The sequence below is a fragment of the Vulpes lagopus genome, chromosome 3 (assembly GCF_018345385.1).
Source record: "Vulpes lagopus strain Blue_001 chromosome 3, ASM1834538v1, whole genome shotgun sequence".
Classification (NCBI taxonomy): Eukaryota; Metazoa; Chordata; class Mammalia; order Carnivora; family Canidae; genus Vulpes; species Vulpes lagopus.
In genome coordinates this window covers 138,624,766-138,645,717 of record NC_054826.1, presented here as the reverse complement: position 1 = coordinate 138,645,717, position 20,952 = coordinate 138,624,766, and the positions used below count along the sequence as shown (strand labels likewise).

General features: G+C 38.7%; 1 protein-coding gene across 4 annotated transcripts in view; it reads left to right on the top strand.

Annotated features, from left to right (window-relative positions):
- Positions 1 to 16,363, top strand: part of RTCA (RNA 3'-terminal phosphate cyclase) — a 29,097-nt gene extending 12,734 nt beyond the window's left edge. For 3 of the 4 annotated variants that reach the window (XM_041750631.1, XM_041750629.1, XM_041750632.1), the window contains 4 exons: positions 1,332 to 1,390; positions 9,208 to 9,302; positions 11,505 to 11,609; positions 16,003 to 16,363. In XM_041750631.1, the coding sequence (XP_041606565.1) occupies positions 1,332 to 1,390; positions 9,208 to 9,302; positions 11,505 to 11,609; positions 16,003 to 16,104 (361 nt within the window). In that variant the 3' untranslated portion in view covers positions 16,105 to 16,363. The remainder of the gene's footprint in view (positions 1 to 1,331; positions 1,391 to 9,207; positions 9,303 to 11,504; positions 11,610 to 16,002) is intronic. The other variant, XM_041750630.1, reaches the window with a different exon arrangement.
- Positions 16,364 to 20,952: the final 4,589 nt, after the last annotated feature.

The following is a 20,952-nucleotide window of genomic DNA, read 5'->3' as shown; positions in this document are numbered from 1 at the left end:
TTTTTTTCTTTTTTTATTGAAGTATAGTTGATATACACTGTTAGATTAATTTCAGGTGTGTGGTATAGTGAATTGACAATGTTATGTTTTGATTATCACAAGTGTATCTTCCATCTGTCACCTTACAATGCCATTACAATACCACTGACTATATTCCCTATTTGTACCTTTCATCCTTGTAGACTTACTCTACAAAACTGGAAGCCTGAATCTCCCATTCTCTTCACTTATCTTACCCATCTCCCATCCCCTCCCCTCTGGCTACCATCATTTTGTTCTATATCTGTGGGTCTGTTTGTGTGTTTGTTTTGTTTTTTAGATTCCATGTATAAGTAGAATTGTGTGGTATTTGTCTTTCTCTGTCTGACACTTAGTCTGTTGCTTTCTAGGTCCACCCATGTTGTCACAAATGGTAAAACTTCATTCTTTCTTATGGCTGAGAAATACTCTATTGTGTGTATATGTACCACATCTTTAGCCATTCATCTATTATGGACACTTGAGTTGCTATTGGCTATTGCAATTATTGATAGATAGTACCATTTTGTTCATTGTTTTCTGGGTGTTTTTGTAGTCCTCTGTTTCTTCTTCTCTTGCTCCCCTTGTGATTGATGACTTTTGGTAATGTTCTTTCTCTTGGTGTTTTATTTTCTGCGTATCAAAGTTTTAGTTTTGTGGTTTCCTTGAGGTTTATGGATAACATCCTAAGTATATAGCAGTCTATATTAAGTTGGTCACTTAAGTTTGAACACATAAAAAGACCTTTTCATTTTAGATAATTATAAAACCCTTCATATTTTTAATTTTTATTAAAGATTTTTAAAAATTATTTATTTTAGAGAGAGAGGAAGAGGGAGAGAGAGTGTGAGTGGAGGGAGGGGCGGAGGGAGAGAGAGATCCCAAGCAGACTGACCTGAGCGCAGAGCCCCATGCGGGGCTCTATCTCACAACCCTGAGATTATGACCTGAGCCCAAATCAAGAGTTGGATACTCAACCGACTGAGCCATTCAAGTGCCCCTCATAGAATATTTATGGTAAAGTAGAAATGGTGTCATTTAGTGTGGATGACAAAATTTCTAGAAGAGCCATTCCCTTACCTGTGAATGGATTAGAATCTAGTGTGACTTGTTGGAAGTGCTGAAGAATACTAATGCCCTCATGAAGCTGGAGAATGCTAATCATGCTGCTCTTTGTATAAATAATTTCACTTTTGCAATATACTAGATCTAATCCTATGTACTTAATAGTCACTATTCCACTGTCTTGCATTTGCATGTAATTTTAGAATATTTATAGCATAGATAGTAATATTTCTTTTTTTCTTATATAGCATTATTGCTGAGACATCCACTGGCTGTTTGTTTGCTGGATCATCGCTTGGTAAACGAGGTACAGATAAATGAAGGGGGTCCACAATTTCTAGTGGTAACGTAAAATTTTTTAATTATCTGTCAGGACTAGAGTGTAGCAAGTGTAAAAGAATATGATTAACTGATTCTGTTTTATAGTCAGTTAATAAATTAATTAAAAAATAAATAAATTAAAATTAAAAAAATATAGTCCGTTAAAATTTCAGCCTTTCTCCTGACTTTATACTTTGAAAAATCTCAAACTTATGAAAAAGTTGAATGACCAGTGAACATCCATATACTGTTCTCTAAGGTTTACCAGTAGTGAACTTTTAGCTACAAGTTTGTGTGTTTCTGAACTATTTCAATATAAGTTGCAGATAGGACATCTTACCCTTGAATACTGCAGCATGGATATCCAAAGAGCAATACCTATGTAATCACAGTACCATTTTACACCCAAAGAATTTGTCTCTTACATTCTGATATAACCAGTTCCCTCTAAAATATTTTTTAGAGCAGTGGGGCTTGTTTGTGGGTTGTTGTTGTTGTTGTTGTTGTTTTTTGAGCACTTACAGCAGTTGGTCATGTCTGTTTAGTTTCTTTCCTGCTACAGAATAGTTTCACCATTCTTTTTCTCTCATGATACTGACATTTTGAAAAGTCCAGTCATTTTCTCATAGGATTTCCTACAATTTGGATTTGTCTGGTTGTCTCATGATTAGATATCTTCTGATGAAACATTTTTAGTAGGAATAGGTGACTGTGTACATTCCATTTTACCACAGCAGGATTGATGATAATGTCAGTTTGTCCTTTATTGGTAAAGCTAACTGTGATCACTTGGTTAAAGTAGTGTCCTCCAGGTCTGTCCGCTATAAATCCTTTCCTTTTGTATAAGTAATAAGTCATCTGGGTTAGTACTTTGAGACCATCTGATTATCTTATTCCTTTTTTTTTTTAATTTATTTATGATAGTCCCAGAGAGAGAGAGAGGGGGGGGGGGGGCAGAGACATAGGCAGAGGGAGAAGCAGGCTCCATGCACCGGGAGCCCGACGTGGGATTCGATCTCGGGTCTCCAGGATCGCACCCTGGGCCAAAGGCAGGCGCCAAACTGCTGCGCCACCCAGGGATCCCTGATTATCTTATTCCTATACAACTTTCATACAATGGTTTTAGTGTCTATTGGTGACTCTTCCCTGCATCTGTCATTATATTGGTGGTTTCAGAAAACTGAATTTTTAAAAAGATTTTATTTATTTATTCATGAGAGACACAGAGAGAGAGGCAGAGACACAGGCAGAAGAGAAGCAGGCTCCCTGCAAGGAGCCCAATGTGGGACTCGATCCTGGATCCCGGGATCATGCTCTGAGCCAAAGGCAGATACTCAACTGCTGAGCCACCTAAGTGTCCCAGAAAACTGAATATTTTTATGAAAGGGAAATGTAGTTAAGATTTAATATATTTAGGAGAGGAGATATGTGTGTACATCTGATTGTTAATATTTGAAGTTACTTTTGCCATTGAGGTGACTTCTAGTTGGACTTCTTGTTTGGATAGCCAACATATCAGCATCATCTGGGAGTTTGTTTTAAATACAAGTTTGGGGGTTCATTTCATACCTCCCAAATTAGAATCTCTGGAAGTGGACCCAAAGATCTGTTTTAATAAGCTCACCGGATACTTGTGAGGTATAATGAAGTTCAAGAAGTAATGACCAAAAATAAACATTTAGAGTACACTGATTACTTGTTAGGTCTAGTGAAGCATCAATGTGGATAGTGATAGTGAGCCTAACAGTCTAGAGAAAGCAAAGGTAATGCAAAATATAAAATAGAGACCAGGAGCCCATGTAAGTAATGAGTGCTGGGCAGACATGCAGACATTGAGTAGAATGAGTTCATTGGGTACCACCATGTGCCAGGTAGTATATACTAGGGTCACAGATGTGAGAGCCACTCATGTTTCCTGGCTTAGTCTGGCAGAGGAGACAGAGAGGCAATGATTTTGGTATTCCCAGGATATCATAGGTACACAGGGGAAGAACAGCTAATTCTCCTTTGGGGGCCAGTTGACCCCAAATCTGGCTTCTGCCATTCAGCAATCCTCCAGTGGGTTCTGTAGATTAGTACAAATTAGCCAGGGACACCTGGGTGGCTCAGTGGTTGAGCGTCTGCCTTTGGCTCAGGTCATGATCCCAGGGTCCTGGGATTGAGTCCTGAATCAGGCTCCCCAAAGGGGGAGTCTCTCATGAATAAATAAAATCTTAAAAAAAAAAAAAAAGTAGAAATTAGCCAGATGTCACAGTGAGTTAAGGAGGAAGGACACAGGATAGTGCTGACATAAAAGAGTAGTGTGGGGCAGCCCAGGTGGCTCAGCAATTTAGCGTTGCCTTCAACCCAGGGTGTAATCCTGGAGATCTGGAATTGAGTCCCATGTCGGGCTCCCTACATGGAGCCTGCTTCTCCCCCTGCCTGTGTCTCTGCCTCTCTCTCTCTCCCTCTGTGTCTGTCATGAATAAACAAATAAAATCTTTAAAAAAAATCTTAAAAATCTTAAATTAAAAAAAAAAATCTTAAAAAAAAAAGAGTAGTGTGTTCTTTGGGCAGCTGCAACTCTGTGATGTGTGTAGGATCTGGAGTGGGAAAGTGCAGATGAGGTTAGAGAGGTTGACAGATGCGATATTTTGTTTTGTTTTGTTTTGTTTTTAAATTTTTATTTATTTATTTATAATAGTCACAGAGAGAGAGAGAGAGAGGCAGAGACACAGGCTGAGGAAGAAGCAGGCTGCATGCACCGGGAGCCCGATGTGGGATTCGATCCCGGGTCTCCAGGATTGCGCCCCGGGCCAAAGGCAGGCGCCAAACCGTTGCGCCACCCAGGGATCCCCAGATGCGATATTTTGAAAGACTTCATAGGCCATGTAAAGGGTTTCATCACGAAAATAAAGATTTTAAGGAGGAACATAATGTCAGATCTTTCGAAAGGTAATTCTGATAGATAAATGGAGGATTAGAGGAAAACCGTATTGGAGGCAGGAGGACAAGACTTTTGTAGCTGTTCAGGTCAGAAGTGGTAAGGGCCTATACAAACGAAAGCAGTAACTCGAGTTAGAGTGGAGAGTACCAATAGCAAGGATATTAGGAGGGAGAGTAGGTATGTGGTCAACAGTTGCATATAGAAAGTTAGAATAGCAATGGGAAGAATGACCTAGATTTCTAGCTCTGGTAACTAGAAACATTAACAACTTGTGATATAGGAGGTTGAACTCATTTGCCAGAGTAGATGATAGTTTTAGATATGTTACATTGAGATTGTATAAAGCAACCAGTACTCTGTTACTGCTAGCAATACCTAGGATATACATTGCTGGCCAGCTCTGAAAAAATTTCTAGTATTCCATCAACACTTTTTTTCTGACTTTGTCATGTGAGACCATTTTTACTTTGAAGTTGCTTTTGGATAACATGGTTTCAGGGTACATAAAACTTATCTTTAGAGTTAGTATAGTAGGAGGGAATAGATGATAGGGCAACATTCTTACTCAGAGTGGCTCCTGCTGGTGCTCTCCCTTGTTTCCTGTTGTCACAGATGTCAAATGAGATGTCATTAGCAAATGTCAAGGCAGCATGGGGTCTTATCTCTCCATCTAGGTAGAATATATTAAGGATATCAGAGAGAATGTTGTAGCTTCCATTGTCCCCCTTCATTTCTGCTGGGGAAGAGGTCCCCTTTCATTTCTGATTGAAAATAACTGGAAAATTACCAGACCCTGAATCCTAATGTCTGGGAGTTACTACAAGAAGCAACATTAGCTTGTTTGTTCATGCCGTCATTTGTGGTGGAAGCAATAACCTGGAACTAGTCATGTTTGTCACTGTCACAGTCACTAAAACCATTTTGATCTTAGTTTTTTTATCTGTTGAGTAAGAGAATTAGCCTAGAGAATCTCTCAAGTCCTTCCAGCTATAACATTCTTTGATCTTGTAACAAAGGCGAGGTTTTGTTCTGTTTGAGAGTCCTGGGACTTTAGATGGAGGCAGTGTAGTCCTATGTCTGCCAGTATCCTGCATGGCAGCTGGGGGCTTTCCTTTTCTGATACATGAGATCAGACCACTGTCTGTGTATAAGGATCCCTTCCAACTTTATATGATTGCAGTATGGACAGGATATATTTTGTCTTTACATTATTATGTATTCTTTGCCCACTCTTGTCTTTCAGTTAGTTGTGTTCTTTAAACATTTTTTTAACTTTTTTTTTTTTTTTAATAGACTGTTTAAGCATGGGGGGAGAGGGAGAGAGAGAATCTTAAGCAGGCTCCATGCTGGGCTCCAACATGGGGCTCCTATCTCAAGACTCTGAGATCATAACCTGAACTGAAATTAAGAGTCTACCAACTGAGCCCACCAGAGGCCCCTCAGTTAGTTAGTTTCTTTACTGTGGTAGCAAAACAGTCAGCTAAGGTACACTCTGATTAATCAGTCCCTGTTATCAGTGTGTGGAAATTGCCTAGGTTAGAACAAGCACTTTACTTCCCTCCTTCGGTATATGTAGGTATATGCTACATATATGGCATCTATGGTATGTGTATACATACATGTATACACATACCATATATATATATGGGCTAATTCATGGCATCTCTCTGATGTCCTAGAGTCAATCCTTTGGCCTTCTCTTCTTAATCTAATAACCTTTTTTATAGTATTGTCCTTTCAATAAGCTAGAAGGTACCCAAATCATTGAATATTCATTTTAATTTGCTGGATTATAAACCATCAGTATTGAGACCTTTTTAAGAAATATCCAAAATACCAGAAGATTATTTGTCCGTTAGAAAAGCATGAAAATTTCAGAGGAAGTTAGGATTTTGCTCTTTTGTTTAGAACATAGTACCAATAAGCAGATTTCTCAATATACTTAATTTTGTTCAGTTGCCACAGACCTTTACTAATAACTGGTAATGATATAGATCATTCATACCATTATTCACTATCAGGGCCACTGGGTCAGAGGGAATGTGAGTGGCTCTGGAAAACACTTTGTCATTTGGCAGAGAAACCTTAGTACATTTCCTCTTCTCTAATACTGCCAAGCCAGGAATTCTTTCCTTCTACCTCATACTCCATCAAATTTTAGTCGTTTTCCAGCACTCACTTGAGTCCTTTATGCTCCATGAAACCTTCTTGTTCATGGGACCTTCATTGTTCTAGGACCTATAATGTTTTCCTTTGTGAACTTTCACTAGGGATATAGTTTATACCTTAGAGCTTACCTGCTTATCCTCTAATTCTCAAGTATATGAGTATTTCTTTATATCGTCTTAGCAAAGGAACCAGTTCCTTTTTTTTTTTTTTTAAGATTTTATTTATTTATTCATGAAGAGACACAGAGAGAGAGGCAGAGACATAGATAGAGGGAGAAACAGGCTCCCTATGGGGTGCCTGATGCAGGATTCGATCCCAGGACCCTGGGATCACAACCTGAGCCGACGGCAGACACTCAACCACTGAGCCACCCAGGCATCCCAAGGAACCAGTTCCTGTCACTTAGTGTGAGACACACATACTAGATACTCAGTATTAACTATTATTACTAGCTTATTATGAACCAGTCATGGTAATATATGTTTTATAAATATTATCTCTAATTTCTTTAACAACTTTGCAGCTTATGTATTATCTCCATTTCCATCTCCACTTGGAAGAGGAAACAGCAGAGGCTGAGTAGTTGAGATTCACACCACATGTTCCAAACCACCTCATTTAGTCATGTACTTGACTGACTGATGTTGTAAAGATAATTATAATAACTGCTGTAAGGAAAAACCATTAAAATTTTGAAAATCCCCCTTTTCTAGGAAATCTTACCAAGGCATATATATAATCAAATGGATTTCCACATATAAAATAGAAATAAAAACTAACCACAGTCTCATACCTTAAAAGACATTTTTATTTGTAGCCAGGGACTTCTTTTAGTTTAAAGTAAATAATTCAAAAGAATCATTTGAGGGGCGCCTGGGTGGCTCAGTCGATTAAGTGGCTGACTCTTGATTTCAGGTCAGGTCATGATATCAGGGTTCTGGGATCCAGCACATGTCAGGGTCTGTGCTTAGTAGGGAGCCTGCTTGAGGATTCTCTCTCCCTCTCCTGTCGCTCCGCCCCTCCTCCTTCACCCTCTCACAAATAAATAAATAAATCTTTAAAAAATAGAAGCATTTGGGGGATCCCTGGATGGCTCAGCAGTTTAGTGTCTCCCTTCGGCCCAGGGTGGGGTCCTGGGGTCCTGGGATCAATTCCCACATCAGGCTCCCAGCATGGATCCTGCTTCTCCCTCTGCCTATGTTTCTGCCTTTCTTTCTCTCTGTGTCTCTCATGAATAGATAAATAAAATCTTTAAAAGAAAAAAAAAAAGAAACATTTGACATTCCACTACTTTTGACAGACTTATTTTGTAGTCAGCATTATATGAAGATTTGGGGTGTATGTGTGGAGAGGCAACGAGTAGGCATGGGGATAAATATTCTTATTTTCAAAATAAGATAATACCTGTTTAAATCTAAAGAAATAAAATTTTGGGCAGCCCCAGTGGCCCAGCGATTTGGCGCCACCTTCCGCCCATGGTGTGATCCTGGAGACCCGGGATCGAATCCTGCGTCAGGCTCCCTGCATGGAGCCTGCTTCTCCCTCTGCCTGCGTCTCTGCCTCTCTCTCTCTCTCTCTCTCTCTCTCTTTCTCTGTCATGAATGAATAAAAAAAAAATTATAATATTTGATGTGAGTAATTTTTTTAGATTTTTATTTATTATTTATTTGACAGAGAACACAAGCAAGGGGAGCTGCATGCAGAGGGAAAAGCTTAAGGAGCCTGATGTGGGGCTCAGTCCCAGGACTTAGGAATCATGACTTGAGCCGAAGGCAGACACTCAACCACTGAGCCACCCAGGCACCCCTGATATGAGAATTTTATCTGCTCTTAGATTAAACTTAATTCTTTAACTTAAAAAAAAAAATCCTTTAGGGCAGCCCCAGTGGCCCAGCGGTTTAGCGCCACCTTCAGCCCGGGGCGTGATCCTGGAGACCCGGCATCGAGTCCCACGTCAGGCTCCCTCCATGGAGCCTGCTTCTCCCTCTGCCAGTGTCTCTCTCTCTCTCTCTCCCTCTCTGTCTGTCATGAATAAATAAATAAAATCTTAAAAAAAAAAATCAATTCTAATGGAATTACCTACAGACTAATTATAACATGTATAAATTGCAAATTTAAAATTTTGAAGTTGAGGCATAGTATTATGGGGTTATCACTTAGTTATAAATTGGTTTCATAATTAGTACTTTTATTTTATGAAACCAATTTATAACTAAGTGATAACCCCATAATACTATGCCTCAACTTCAAAATTAAGATTTTGAACAAATTTAATATTTGTTTTGAAAGTGAGAGAGCACACAAGCAGAAAGGGCGGAGGGAGGGAGAGAGAGAGAGAGAGAGAATGAGAATCTCAAGCAGACTCCATGCTGAGTGCAGAGCCCCATGCAGGGCTCAATCCCAGGACCTGAGCAAAACTAAAAGACACTTAACCAACTGTACCCACCCAGGTGCCCCTCATAACTGGTATTTTTAAAACAGGGCCAAAGCAGCCTGTTTTTTCCTCTACTGGGTTCATTTAAAGATAGAAATTATTTGTATGTGCTAAGCTCTCGAAGATTGAATATACTTTAAGATCTAAAAGTTCTGTTATGTTGGGTGGGTTCAGAGGCCTAAAAAATGTTATACTGGTGCTAACTGGGACATATTATTTCAACTTTTTGTCTCTTCATAATTAACTTAGTTTTTTTGCATTATGTCTGTTATAGGTGTAAATGCAGACAAGGTTGGAATTGAAGCTGCTGAAATGCTATTAGCAAATCTTAGACATGGTGGTGCTGTCGATGAGTATTTGCAAGACCAGGTAATGACACTTTTATTTATTTATTTATTTATTTATTTTTTTAAATTTAATTTTATTTATTTATGATAGGCACACAGTGAGAGAGAGAGAGAGGCAGAGACATAGGCAGAGGGAGAAGCAGGCTCCATGCACCGGGAGCCTGACGCGGGATTCGATCCCGAGTCTCCAGGATCGCGCCCTGGGCCAAAGGCAGGCGCCAAACCGCTGCGCCACCCAGGGATCCCCGTAATGACACTTTTAGTATAAAAACCTTTGAACATTAGATTTGAATATTTGGTAATTGGAGTGACTATAAATTTTATCTTAAGTTTTTTTATTTATTTAAGTAATCTCTCTACCCCATGTGGGGCTTGAACTCAAGACCCTGCAATCCAGAGTCACATGCTTTTCCAACTGAGCCAGCTAGGTACCCCAGAATGAATATAAATTTTAATCATTGATTGGCTTAGTTCAGCCAGTTTTTAAATATTCTGGAATTACATTCCTCAGATTTCAGTGTTCATTTTGACCTGGCTACAGCATTTGGCCCACGTGATCACTCTTTTTTCTTGAAATACTTTCCTCACTTGCTTTCTTTTTTTAATTTTTAAATTTTGTGGAGTGGGGAGGATACAGAGGGAAAAGGAGAGAGAACCTTAAGCAGACCATATGCCCAAGATGGAGCCTGACATGGGGTTCAGTGTCATAACCCTGAGATCATGACATGAGCAGAAATCAAGAATTGTATGCTTAACCCACTGAGCCACCCAGGCACCCCTCTCACTTGCTTTCTGAAACATTATTATCTTTCTTTTTCCCTGGGCGTGTATTCTAGTCTCTTTGCTAGTTTGATATTACTATTGTTTTCAACTCATCAACATCTAAATTTTGGAGAATCCGTAGGCTGAGTCTCATGCCTCTTTATCTATGTTCACTCCCTCAGTTGTTTTGTCCAGTCTCACAGCTTACATACCATCTGTAAAAATATAAGCATTGTTGTACAAACAACTCACAAATTTATATCTAGCTCAGGCCTTTCTCCTTAACTCCATATTCATATCTTTTGTGACTGTAAGCATTTCCACTTGGACATGTCGTAGACCTCTCAAACTTAACACATCTACCACATGCTAGTGAATATTTCCAAGTGAGATCTTCTTATGGTCCACTGTCTTGATAGATTTCCTGTTTTTTCTACCACACTTTTCTCTCCTTAATCTCAGACCAGCAATCTACATTAAGAAATATTCTCTCCAGGATTTTTTTTTTTAAGATTTTATTTATTTATTCATGAGAGACACAGAGAGAGAGAGAGGCAGAGACACAGGCAGAGGGAGAAGTAGGCTCCATGCAGGGAGCCCGATGTGGGACTTGATCCCGGGACTCCAGGACCACGCCCTGGGCCTAAGACAGGTGCTAAACTGCTGAGCTACCCAGGGATCCCCTTTCTCCAGGATTTCTTAACCAGTTTCTTTCTTTTCTTTTTTTTTTTAAGATTTTATTTTTAAGTAATCTCTACAGCCCAATGTGGGGCTTGAATTCACAACCCTAAGATAAAGAGTTATGTGCTCCTCTGTCTGAGCTAGATAGGCACCCTTCCTCCCATCGACCCCTTAACTAGTTCCTTAAACAGTTTCCCTTATTTCTAGTCTCTTCCTTCTTAGGTGTACTCTATACTCCAAGTAATTCTGTATTAGTGTATTTATTTACCTGTTAAAATGTTGTAATTTTAGAGACTGGAAAAAGTTAGTCATATATTCCAGCTTGCTGAGGCAGTCTGATTAAATATATTAACTTTTAACTCTATATTTTTTTCTTAAACATTGATTTTTTTTTTTTAAGATTTTATTTATTCATGAGAGAGACAGACAGAGATATAGGCAGAGGGAGAAGCAGGCTCCCTGCAGGGAACCCAATGCAGGACTTGATCCTGGGACTCCGGGATCATGCCCTGAGCTGAAGGCAGATGCTCAACCACTGAGCCACCCAGGCGTCCCGATTTTAGAAAATCTATGTTGACAACTGCTACTAAGCATTTCTGTACCATACCACAGACTTTGGCTGACACAGGTTTTCTATTATCTTAGGACTTCTGGAAACCTAAAGTAGAAATTCTCTTAGCTGTTTGGATTTCTAATGGTATTTTCATGTGGTAAGCAGTAGAATTTTAACTCCAAATGTTAGTAAATGTATGAAATTTTTCTTCTTCTTTTTTTTTAATAGTTGATCATTTTCATGGCATTAGCTTGTGGAGTTTCCAGAATAAAAACAGGACCAGTTACACTCCATACACAAACAGCTATACATTTTGCTGAACAATTAGCAAAGGTGAGTATTCCATTAGAAAGAGTAATTGATTTTTATTGTAGCCAATTTTGGGTCAGATTGTAATAAACAAAAAACTTAATCATAATTGCTATCCCTCACCTAGTGATTCCTGTGTGGCTGACATTGAGCTAATTCAGTAATTTACCTGCATCATCTTATTCTGCATTACCGTTTTATTATTTGTTTATTTATTTTTAAAGATTCATTTATTTGAGAGAAAGCACAAGAGCTAGGAGATGGGCAGAAGGAGAGGGAGGAACTCAGACTCCCTGCTGAGCATGGAGCCTAATAAGGAGCTCAGTCCTATGACCCCAAGATCACAACCTGAGCCAAAACCAAGAATCAGATGCTTTACTGATGGAGCCACCCAGGTGCCCTTCTGCATAACCATTTTTTTTTTTTTTTTTATTCATGAGACACAACGAGAGAGAGGCAGTGACATAGGCAGAAGGAGATGCAGGCTCCATGCAGGGAGCCCGACGTGAGACTCAATCCCGGGTCTCCAGGATCAGGCCCTAGGCTGAAGGCGGCACTAAACCAATGAGCCACCTGGGCTGCCTAGATAGTTCTTTATTATTCTCATTTTGCATGTGAATAAAATGAGGTAGAGGAATTAAATTAATTACTCAAGACCATATAGTTTCTTAGGGGCAGAGCTGGACTTTGAGCAAATTCAGGAAAGCATACATCAGAGCTCACGTATGGTACTGCCTGCAGGATAAAGATGTTTTGGGCAGCCCGGGTGGCTCAGCGGTTTAGCACCGCCTTCAGCCCAGGGCCTGATCCTGGAGATCTGGGATTGAGTTCCATGTCTGCTCCCTGCAGGGAGCCTGCTTCTCCCTCTGCCTATGTCTCTGGCTCTCTCTCTCTGTGTGTCTCTCATGAATAAATAAATAAAATCTTTAAAAATATAAAAAAAAACAAAAGATAAAGATAAGTTTTGATGAGAACTATGAAATTAAATCATAAGGAATTTGTAGTTGCCCATAAACTTAAATATTAATATAACATTTAAATGTTTTATTTTCTTGTGATTCTATGGTAGAATGGAATATATGCTGAAATTTTAACAACAGCCCTCTTAACTTTTATGAGTAGATTGACAATTTTTAGTGAAATAGGGTTTGGTATTATATAAGCTCATATTTGTACCCTTTCTATAGCATTTTAATTTTTATTTTTATTTATTTTTATTTATTTATTTTTTTTAAATTTTATTTATTTATGATAGTCACACAGAGAGAGAGAGAGAGGCAGAGACACAGGCAGAGGGAGAAGCAGGCTCCATGCACCGGGAGCCCGATGTGGGATTCGATCCCGGGTCTCCAGGATCGCGCCCTGGGCCAAAGACAGGCGCCAAACCGCTGCGCCACCCAGGGATCCCATTTTTTTTTTTTTAAATTTTTTATTTATTTATGATAGTCACAGAGAGAGAGAGAGAGGCAGAGACACAGGCGGAGGGAGAAGCAGGCTCCATGCACCGGGAGCCTGATGTGGGATTCGATCCCAGGTCTCCAAGATCGCGCCCTGGGCCAAAGGCAGGCGCCAAACCGCTGCGCCACCCAGGGATCCCTATTTTAATTTTTAAAAATGACTAATATGTATATTTCATCTGTAACTAATACAATTTCCTTAGAGAAAATTTGGAAAACAAGGGGAAAAATCTTGTCATAATTCCCTTTTGCCCAAAAGCACTGTTGACATTTAGGTATTATCCTCTTAAAAGTGTTTCTCTTTGTAATTTTTTTTTTTTTTTCACTGAATGCATACAGCTTCACTTCTTGCCTTTTTCAGTAATGCTGCATATTTCCAATTTGCTGTAATCTTTGTAATTTCATAAAGTGATATAAAATTTATAACTCAGAATTTTATGAAGGTGCTGACCTTAAGTATTTTTTAAAATTATAAAAGTAATACTATTAAAGAAAATCTAAAATTCAAAAATTAAAAAAAAAAATTATAGAAGTATACTAAGCACAAAGTCACTTTGCCTTACTCCCAACAGTTTATTTATATGATTTTTAAGAATATATATCTTTTTTCTTATTATTAGAAAGCATAGATAAGAAGCATTGTGGTGTCCAACTCTTGGTTTTGGCTCAGGTCATGATTTCATGGTCATGAGATCAAGCCCTACATGAGGCTCTGAGCTCATTGCAGAGTCTACTTGAGATTCTCTTTCCCTCTTTTTCTCCCCCTCCTGCTTCTTCTCTCTCTCTTTCTAAAATAAATAAGTAAGGGCAGCCCTGGTGGCGCAGCAGTTTAGCGCCGCTTGCAGCCCTTGGCGTGATCCTGAAGACCTGGGATCGAGTCCCATATCGGGCTCCCTGCATGGAGCCTGCTTCTCCCTCTGCCTGTGTCTCTGCCTCTCTCTGTCTCTATGAATAGGTAAATAAAATCTTTTTAAAAAATTAAAATAAAATAAAATAAATAAGTCTAAAACAAAAAAAGCATAGGTAAATTTTGGCTCAATTGTAGGAAAAGGCTAATAGGAATTAAAGGCAAATTATATTTGATGTCGAGAGATAGTTGACTGTATTTTTTATTTTTCCATTAGTGCTGTATTTGTAACTGTTGTCTGTCTTTGTAGACTATGATCTCCTTGATAGTAGGGACCAAGTTATATTCATATAGTCATTTTACAGTACTTCGCATATAGTAGACACATCTTATTTGAAATGAATACAAGTGAAAAGTGCTGTGAATTGGCATTTATAGTTCTGGTTTCTTGTTCAGCTTTGTTGTATTTTAACTGAGTGATTCGGGGCAAGCAGCTTGATCTTTCTATGCCTCTCTGCAGATAACTGATCTATAAAATCAGAGACTGATACATAGTCCCTTAAGACTCCTTCCAACTTTAAATTTTTGTAGTTTTCAGTATGTTTATATATAGGTTAGAAATGATTTCCTTGGTTATTTATGTAATGCTTACAATGTGAAATATATATATATATGCACATATATAATTACATAAATAATTTGAATATATAGCTTAGGATTCAATGTTTATTCATTCAACAATTTTCAGTGTCTAGTGTATATCAGTACACTGCCACATAATACTGAAACTGGAGTAATTTGTGAATATTACTATTCAACAGGGCCCCAGAACAATGGTTTTCAAACTGTGTTTCATAGAATCCTAAGGTTTTAGGCATATTTGAATTCCCTTTGCTACAGATTCAATATACTCAGTTGTTTTTATTTTAATTGCTTTGTTAGAATGAACACAGTAGCTTTTTTTTTAAAACATCATGTTTCCAGAATATAATGATAGAGATCATATAGGGACACAGAGAGAGAGAGAGAGACAGAAAGAGACACAGGCAGAGGGAGAAGCAGGCTCCATGCAGGGAGCCCTATGAAGGTCTCTATCCTGGGACTCCAGGATCATTCCCTGGGCTGAAGGCAGGCTCTAAACCGCTGAGCCACCCAGGGATCCCCAGAGATCATATATTTCAAAGCCAAACTTGAATTAGTTAACCAGTAAAAAATACAATGTTAAGCCCAATAAAGATGAAGGGCCTCCCCTCACCTTTCTTTTTGAACTAATTTTTTTTTTTTTAATAGCATATTTAGGGAATTCAATTAGCAAGAAAAATTTGAGGGAAATTAAAAACTTGATACTTGACAAAGTAGAAGTATAAACGCTTTGGTGCCATGTTTTAGAAAAAAATTTAGGAAGAAGGTAGTGAAGGTATGTTATAGTTAACAGTTAAGATTTTATTTGTTCTTTCATGAGAGACACAGAGAGAGAGAGTCAGGCTCCATGCAGGGAGCCCGACGTGGGAGTTTATCTGGGTACTCCAAGATCATGCCCTGGGCAGAAGGGAAGCGCTCAACCGCTGAGCCACCCAGGCGTCCCCAACAGTTAAGATTTTAAAGATGATAATTGCCTAGCTTGTAAATGTCCTGGGGATTTTGATTCAGTGGATATGGAGTGGGGCTGAGGCTGTATATTCTGACAGAACTGCACAAGTACGTATTATTTCTGAACGAGAATCCTGGTTCTGGAGGAAAATATTTTATATCCAGGCTACTGAATTTCTCATGAGTCATTTGATCTTTGTGCGTCTAGCTGCTTCAGAAAAATGAGTTTGGGCAGCCAGGGTGGCTCAGCGGTTTAGCGCTGCTTCAGCCCTGGGCCTGATCCTGGAGACCTGGGATTGAGTCCCATGTCAGGCTCCCTGCATGGAGCTTGCTTCTCCCTCCGCCTATGTCTCTGCATCTCTCTCTCTGTGTGTCTCTCATGAATAAATAAATGAAATCTTTAAAAAAAAAAAAAAAAGAAAAAAATGAGTTTGATATTAATTATCTGCCTTTTTAAGTTGGATGTATGGGCTCTCCATCTCTCCTCATATTGTTTATGTACTAAGTACTTTTCTGGTTTCAGGCTAAATTCTCTGTGAAGAAATCAGAAGATGAAGAAGATGCAGCTAAAGATGCTTATATTATTGAGTGCCAAGGAATTGGGATGACAAATCCCTATCTATAGGATATTTGCCTTTTAAATAATACTTCAATGATGTATTGCACTAATTCATTTCATAAATACTAGAAAACAACGAAGAAGAAGTAACTTATTAAAGGACCTGACATAAATATGGAGATGAAGTATAGAGTGTTGTAGATTTGCGGAGAATGCTTCATCAAATTAATCTCACTTTGACTATCTCCTAAGATAAGGACAATGAAATATGAGAGTTGATGAGTATGTATGATGGCTGATTTCAATATTAAAGTATTGAGATGGAGTATTCTTTCCACCCTAAGTGTGTTTTTCTTTTTTATATAATAAATTAAGTCAAGGATGTAAATTTGGTCTGTAATTTGTGTCTGGTTCTAATCACTTTACTGAAGCTTCATGTAAAGTATAATGAAACAACTTTTTGCACAGGTACTTGGAACAATAACACTTAATAAGCATTTTCTCATTCCAATTATATGTACCTTCTTTCTTGTGGGTACTTGGTAAATATTGATTTTGAATCTGTGGAATGTTTTGAAATCCAAACAATGAGGATTGCAAAATTTGCACCCTAGTATATTTGTCTAAATTCAGCCTACGTATGTTTTTGTTTGGCTTTCAAAACATTGAACAGATTAAAAATCTAATTAAAAAATAATTGAGCACCTTTAGAACAGAATGTGCTTTTCATCAGTTTCTATTATCTTATACCTAGTCTACTTCCACATTTAGATTACTTCCTGTTCCCTGTAGGCAGCTGAGGTTGTGACTCAAATGAAACTGGTTTGGTGTATCAGCTAAATATGCTGTCCTGTAATATACATACAGTGAAGAAGTTTTTGAAACTTGGTTTTGTTTTGGACTTTATCCAGTGATGATTAAAACATAATATAAGATCTAGATCTAGGGGATGGTATTATAATACATTCAGAAAGTGCTGAATTAGTCTGTATAGAATGAAATTAACTCCCATGTACATGATCATCATTATGTTATCAGTGATTTTTTGTGGCCTCAGACAGTTGGGTTCCATTTGTTCTAAAGATGTGATAATAGTATTGGCTTGCTATTTATGTTCTCACTAAGTAGATACATTTTATAAGTTCATCTGTATTAAGACTTCTGAATACAAATAATTCTGTTGATTTGATGCTATATGTACAGTGGTTGTTAAGAATATTCTTTAAACCAGTAGCCTTCATGAGTGAAGTAAGTCAGTCGGAGAAGGACAAACAGTGTATGTTCTCATTCATTTGGGGAATATAAATAATAGTGAAAGGGAATATAAGGGAAGGGAGAAGAGATGTGTGGGAAATATCAGAAAGGGAGACAGAACATAAAGACTCTTAACTCTGGGAAATGAACTGGGGGTGGTGGAAGGGGAGGAGGGCAGGGGGTGGGGGTGAATGGGTGGCAGGCACTGAGGGGGACACTTGACGGGATGAGCACTGGGTGTTATTCTGTATGTTGGTAAATTGAACACCAATAAAAAATTAATTTATTTTAAAAAATAAAATAAACCAGTAGCCTTTAAATGGGTATTCATAGCACTTGAGTTTCACAAAGCCTTTCCATGAATTCCAAGTTCGCACATTACAGTAGTTTTTTACTGTAAAAAATACAATTTTTTTTTGGAAATTTGTTTCTAAATTTCTCTGCTAAAATATGTACTTTCTCCCAAAACTGTGTTGCCTGCTGTCAAGGTAGTTCTTTGCAGGTTCTCCTTTTTAGCTTCTTTCTCACAACTGCTGTTCTTCCTCTTTACAAAAGGAAAGTGTATTTTTTATCCATCCTATTTTTTACAGCAGTGCCTTCCCCAGAGTATATATAAAGGGACAACTTGAAATATTAGTCTCTAAAAAGATACAAACTTGCATCTTATTTTATATATTTGCATGATTTTAAGTAAGGAAATGAAAACATCAGTGTTTACTTTCCACAGGTCAATCTCATATCTTTAAATAAAACATTTTTCTGATTATTAGGAGAAATATTTTCATTAGCTTTGCCAAAGGCTACAGAAAGTTTAAATCTGTTTTCTAACTTTGAGAGTTTATTGCTTAGGATTTATGAATTCTTCACTTTCTTTTTTTTTTTTTTTTTTTTTTATTTTAATATTATTTTTTTTTTAATTTTTATTTATTTATGATAGTCACAGAGAGAGAGAGAGAGGCAGAGACACAGGCGGAGGGAGAAGCAGGCTCCATGCACCGGGAGCCTGATGTGGGATTCGATCCCGGGTCTCCAGGATCGCGCCCTGGGCCAAAGGCAGGCGCCAAACCGCTGCGCCACCCAGGGATCCCTGAATTCTTCACTTTCTATTCATTCCTACCATATGGTGTGTGTTTTAGCATCTATATATTTTTAATATTCTATAAATATGCACATAATTATTTTTTTATTTTTTATTTATTTATTTATTTATTTTATTTATTTATGATAGTCATACAGAGAGAGAGAGAGAGGAAGAGACACAGGCAGAGGGAGAAGCAGGCTCCATGCACCGGGAGCCCGACGTGGGATTCGATCCCGGGTCTCCAGGATCGCGCCCTGGGCCAAAGGCAGGCGCCAAACCGCTGCGCCACCCAGGGATCCCTGTAATTATTAATATATATATTTTAAGCCTCATATTTGCTTGATAACCTTTTTTTGCAATTGATTTCCAGTGAGCTCTACCTCATCCTAGTACCATAGATATACATGATCTAATTTTTTATCTTTTTATTTTTAAAGATTTTATTTATTTATTTACAGAGAGGCAGATACCTAAGCAGAGAGAGAAGAGTCTCCTCATGGGAAGCTTGATGTGGGACTTGATCCCAGGACCCTGGGATCACGACCTGAGCCAAAGGCAGATGCTTAACTGCTGAGCCACTCAGGTGCTCCCATGATCTAATTTTTAAAAGCAGATCATCAATGTGAGGCACTTGGGTGACTCGGTTGAGCATCTGACTCTGGATTTCAGCTTAGGTCATAATCTCAGCATTTGAGATCGATCCCTGAGTTGGACTCTGTGCTGAGTATCAAACCTGCTTGGGATTCTCTCTCCCTCTGCCCCTTCTCCTCTCTTTCTCTTTCTTTCTCTCTTGTCTCAAAAAAAAAAAAAAAAAAAAAAAAACCCTTAAAAAAAGAAACATTATCATTAAGAGATCTATATCCATAAGATTTTACTTTTATATTTAATATTTCAAAACATGTATTTTTTTTTGTTTTTTTAATATTTTTTATTGGAGTTCAATTCTCCAACATACAGTATAACACCCAGTGCTCATCCTGTCAAGTGCCCTTGTGGGGCCTGTGCCTGTCACCCAGTCCCCCCATACCCCCCCTCCCACCTCCCCTTCCAGTACCCCTTGTTCGTTTCTCAGAGTTAGGAGTCTCTCATGAAAACATGTATTTGTTATGCTCAACTCTATAGTAATACTAATTGTAATTAAGCCAAGAGAAATTTAAAACATTTTTTTTCTTAAGATTTTATTTATTCATGAGAGACAGAGAGGCAGAGACGTAGGCAGAGGGAGAAGCAGGCTCCCTGCAGGGAACCCGATGTGGGACTCGATCCCAAGACTCTGGGAGCATGCCCTGAGCCAAATGAAGACAGACGTTCAACTGCTGAGCCGTCCAGGTGTCCTGAAATTTTTAACATTTTTAAGAGTCTTGTGTTTCCTGAAAGTTTTAAAACAATGCAAATTAATATGTATATTTTCATTACAGAAAAATAGGACAAAGTAGACTTTTAAGCATAAAAACATAAAATTATGAGGGAAGTGGAATGTATTTCTTTTCATGGAGATAGTGGATATCAAATAGTTATAGCATTTAGAGTCCAGTGGACAAATTTGAGAGTGGTGGAATATTTTTATTTGAAAATGGCCATATTTATAAAATGAAATGAGATTCTTTGCTCTAACAATTGAAACTTAGGAACCTGGGTGGCTCAGCGGTTGAGCATCTGCCTTTGGCTCAGGTCGTGATCCCAGGGTCCGGGATAGAGTCCCGTATTGGGTTGCAGGGAGCCTGCTCTCCCTCTGCCTCTGCCTCTCTCTCTTCTCTCTGTCTCTTGTGAATAAGCAAAATCTTTTGTTTTTTTAAAAAGAAACTTGTGATGAAAAATTTTGATGCCAGATAACTGGTAAGAGAGCATTTCTCTGTATATCTGTGAGGGGATTTCCAGAAGAAATTAGCATCTGAATTTGTGAACTGAGTCTGGTCCTTCCAATGTGGTAGGCCTTGTCCAATCTGCTGAACACCTGAGTAGAACAAGGCAAAGGAAGGTTGAATTCCCTACGTGCCTAAATGTTGGTCCCAAGGCATCAGTCTGAGTGTTCTCAGTTCTTAGCTCTTCTCACTGGAATCTACACCTCTGGCTCTTCAGCTCTCAGGCCTTTAAACAACGCCACTGGGGCAGCCTGGGTGGCTCAGCGGTTTAGCACCGCCTTCAGCCCAGGGCATGATCCTGGAGACCTAGGATCGGGTTCCACATCGGGCTCCCTGCATGGAGCCTGCTTCTCCCTCTGCCTGTGTCTCTGCCTCTCTGTGTCTCTCATGAGTAAATATTAAAAAAAAAAAAAAAAAAAAAAAACACTACGCCACTGGCTTTCCTGGGTCCCCAGTGTGCGGATGGCAGATTGTGGGACTTCTGCGCCCCTGTAAATCTCTGTCTCTTGTTCTCTCCTTTGTTCATGTATGTATAAGACCTATCAGTTCTGTTTCTCTGGAGAACCCTGGCAATTATAACTGGAGTCACCAGAGCCTGTGAATTTGAAGGAGGTGTTCTCTTGGGACTGATGATCAGATCTCCCCAGAAGGGGTACATTTTAGCTGGTGATGAGACTGCAAGAGCATTGCAGTTGGTACTCAGACTCTCGGGAGAGG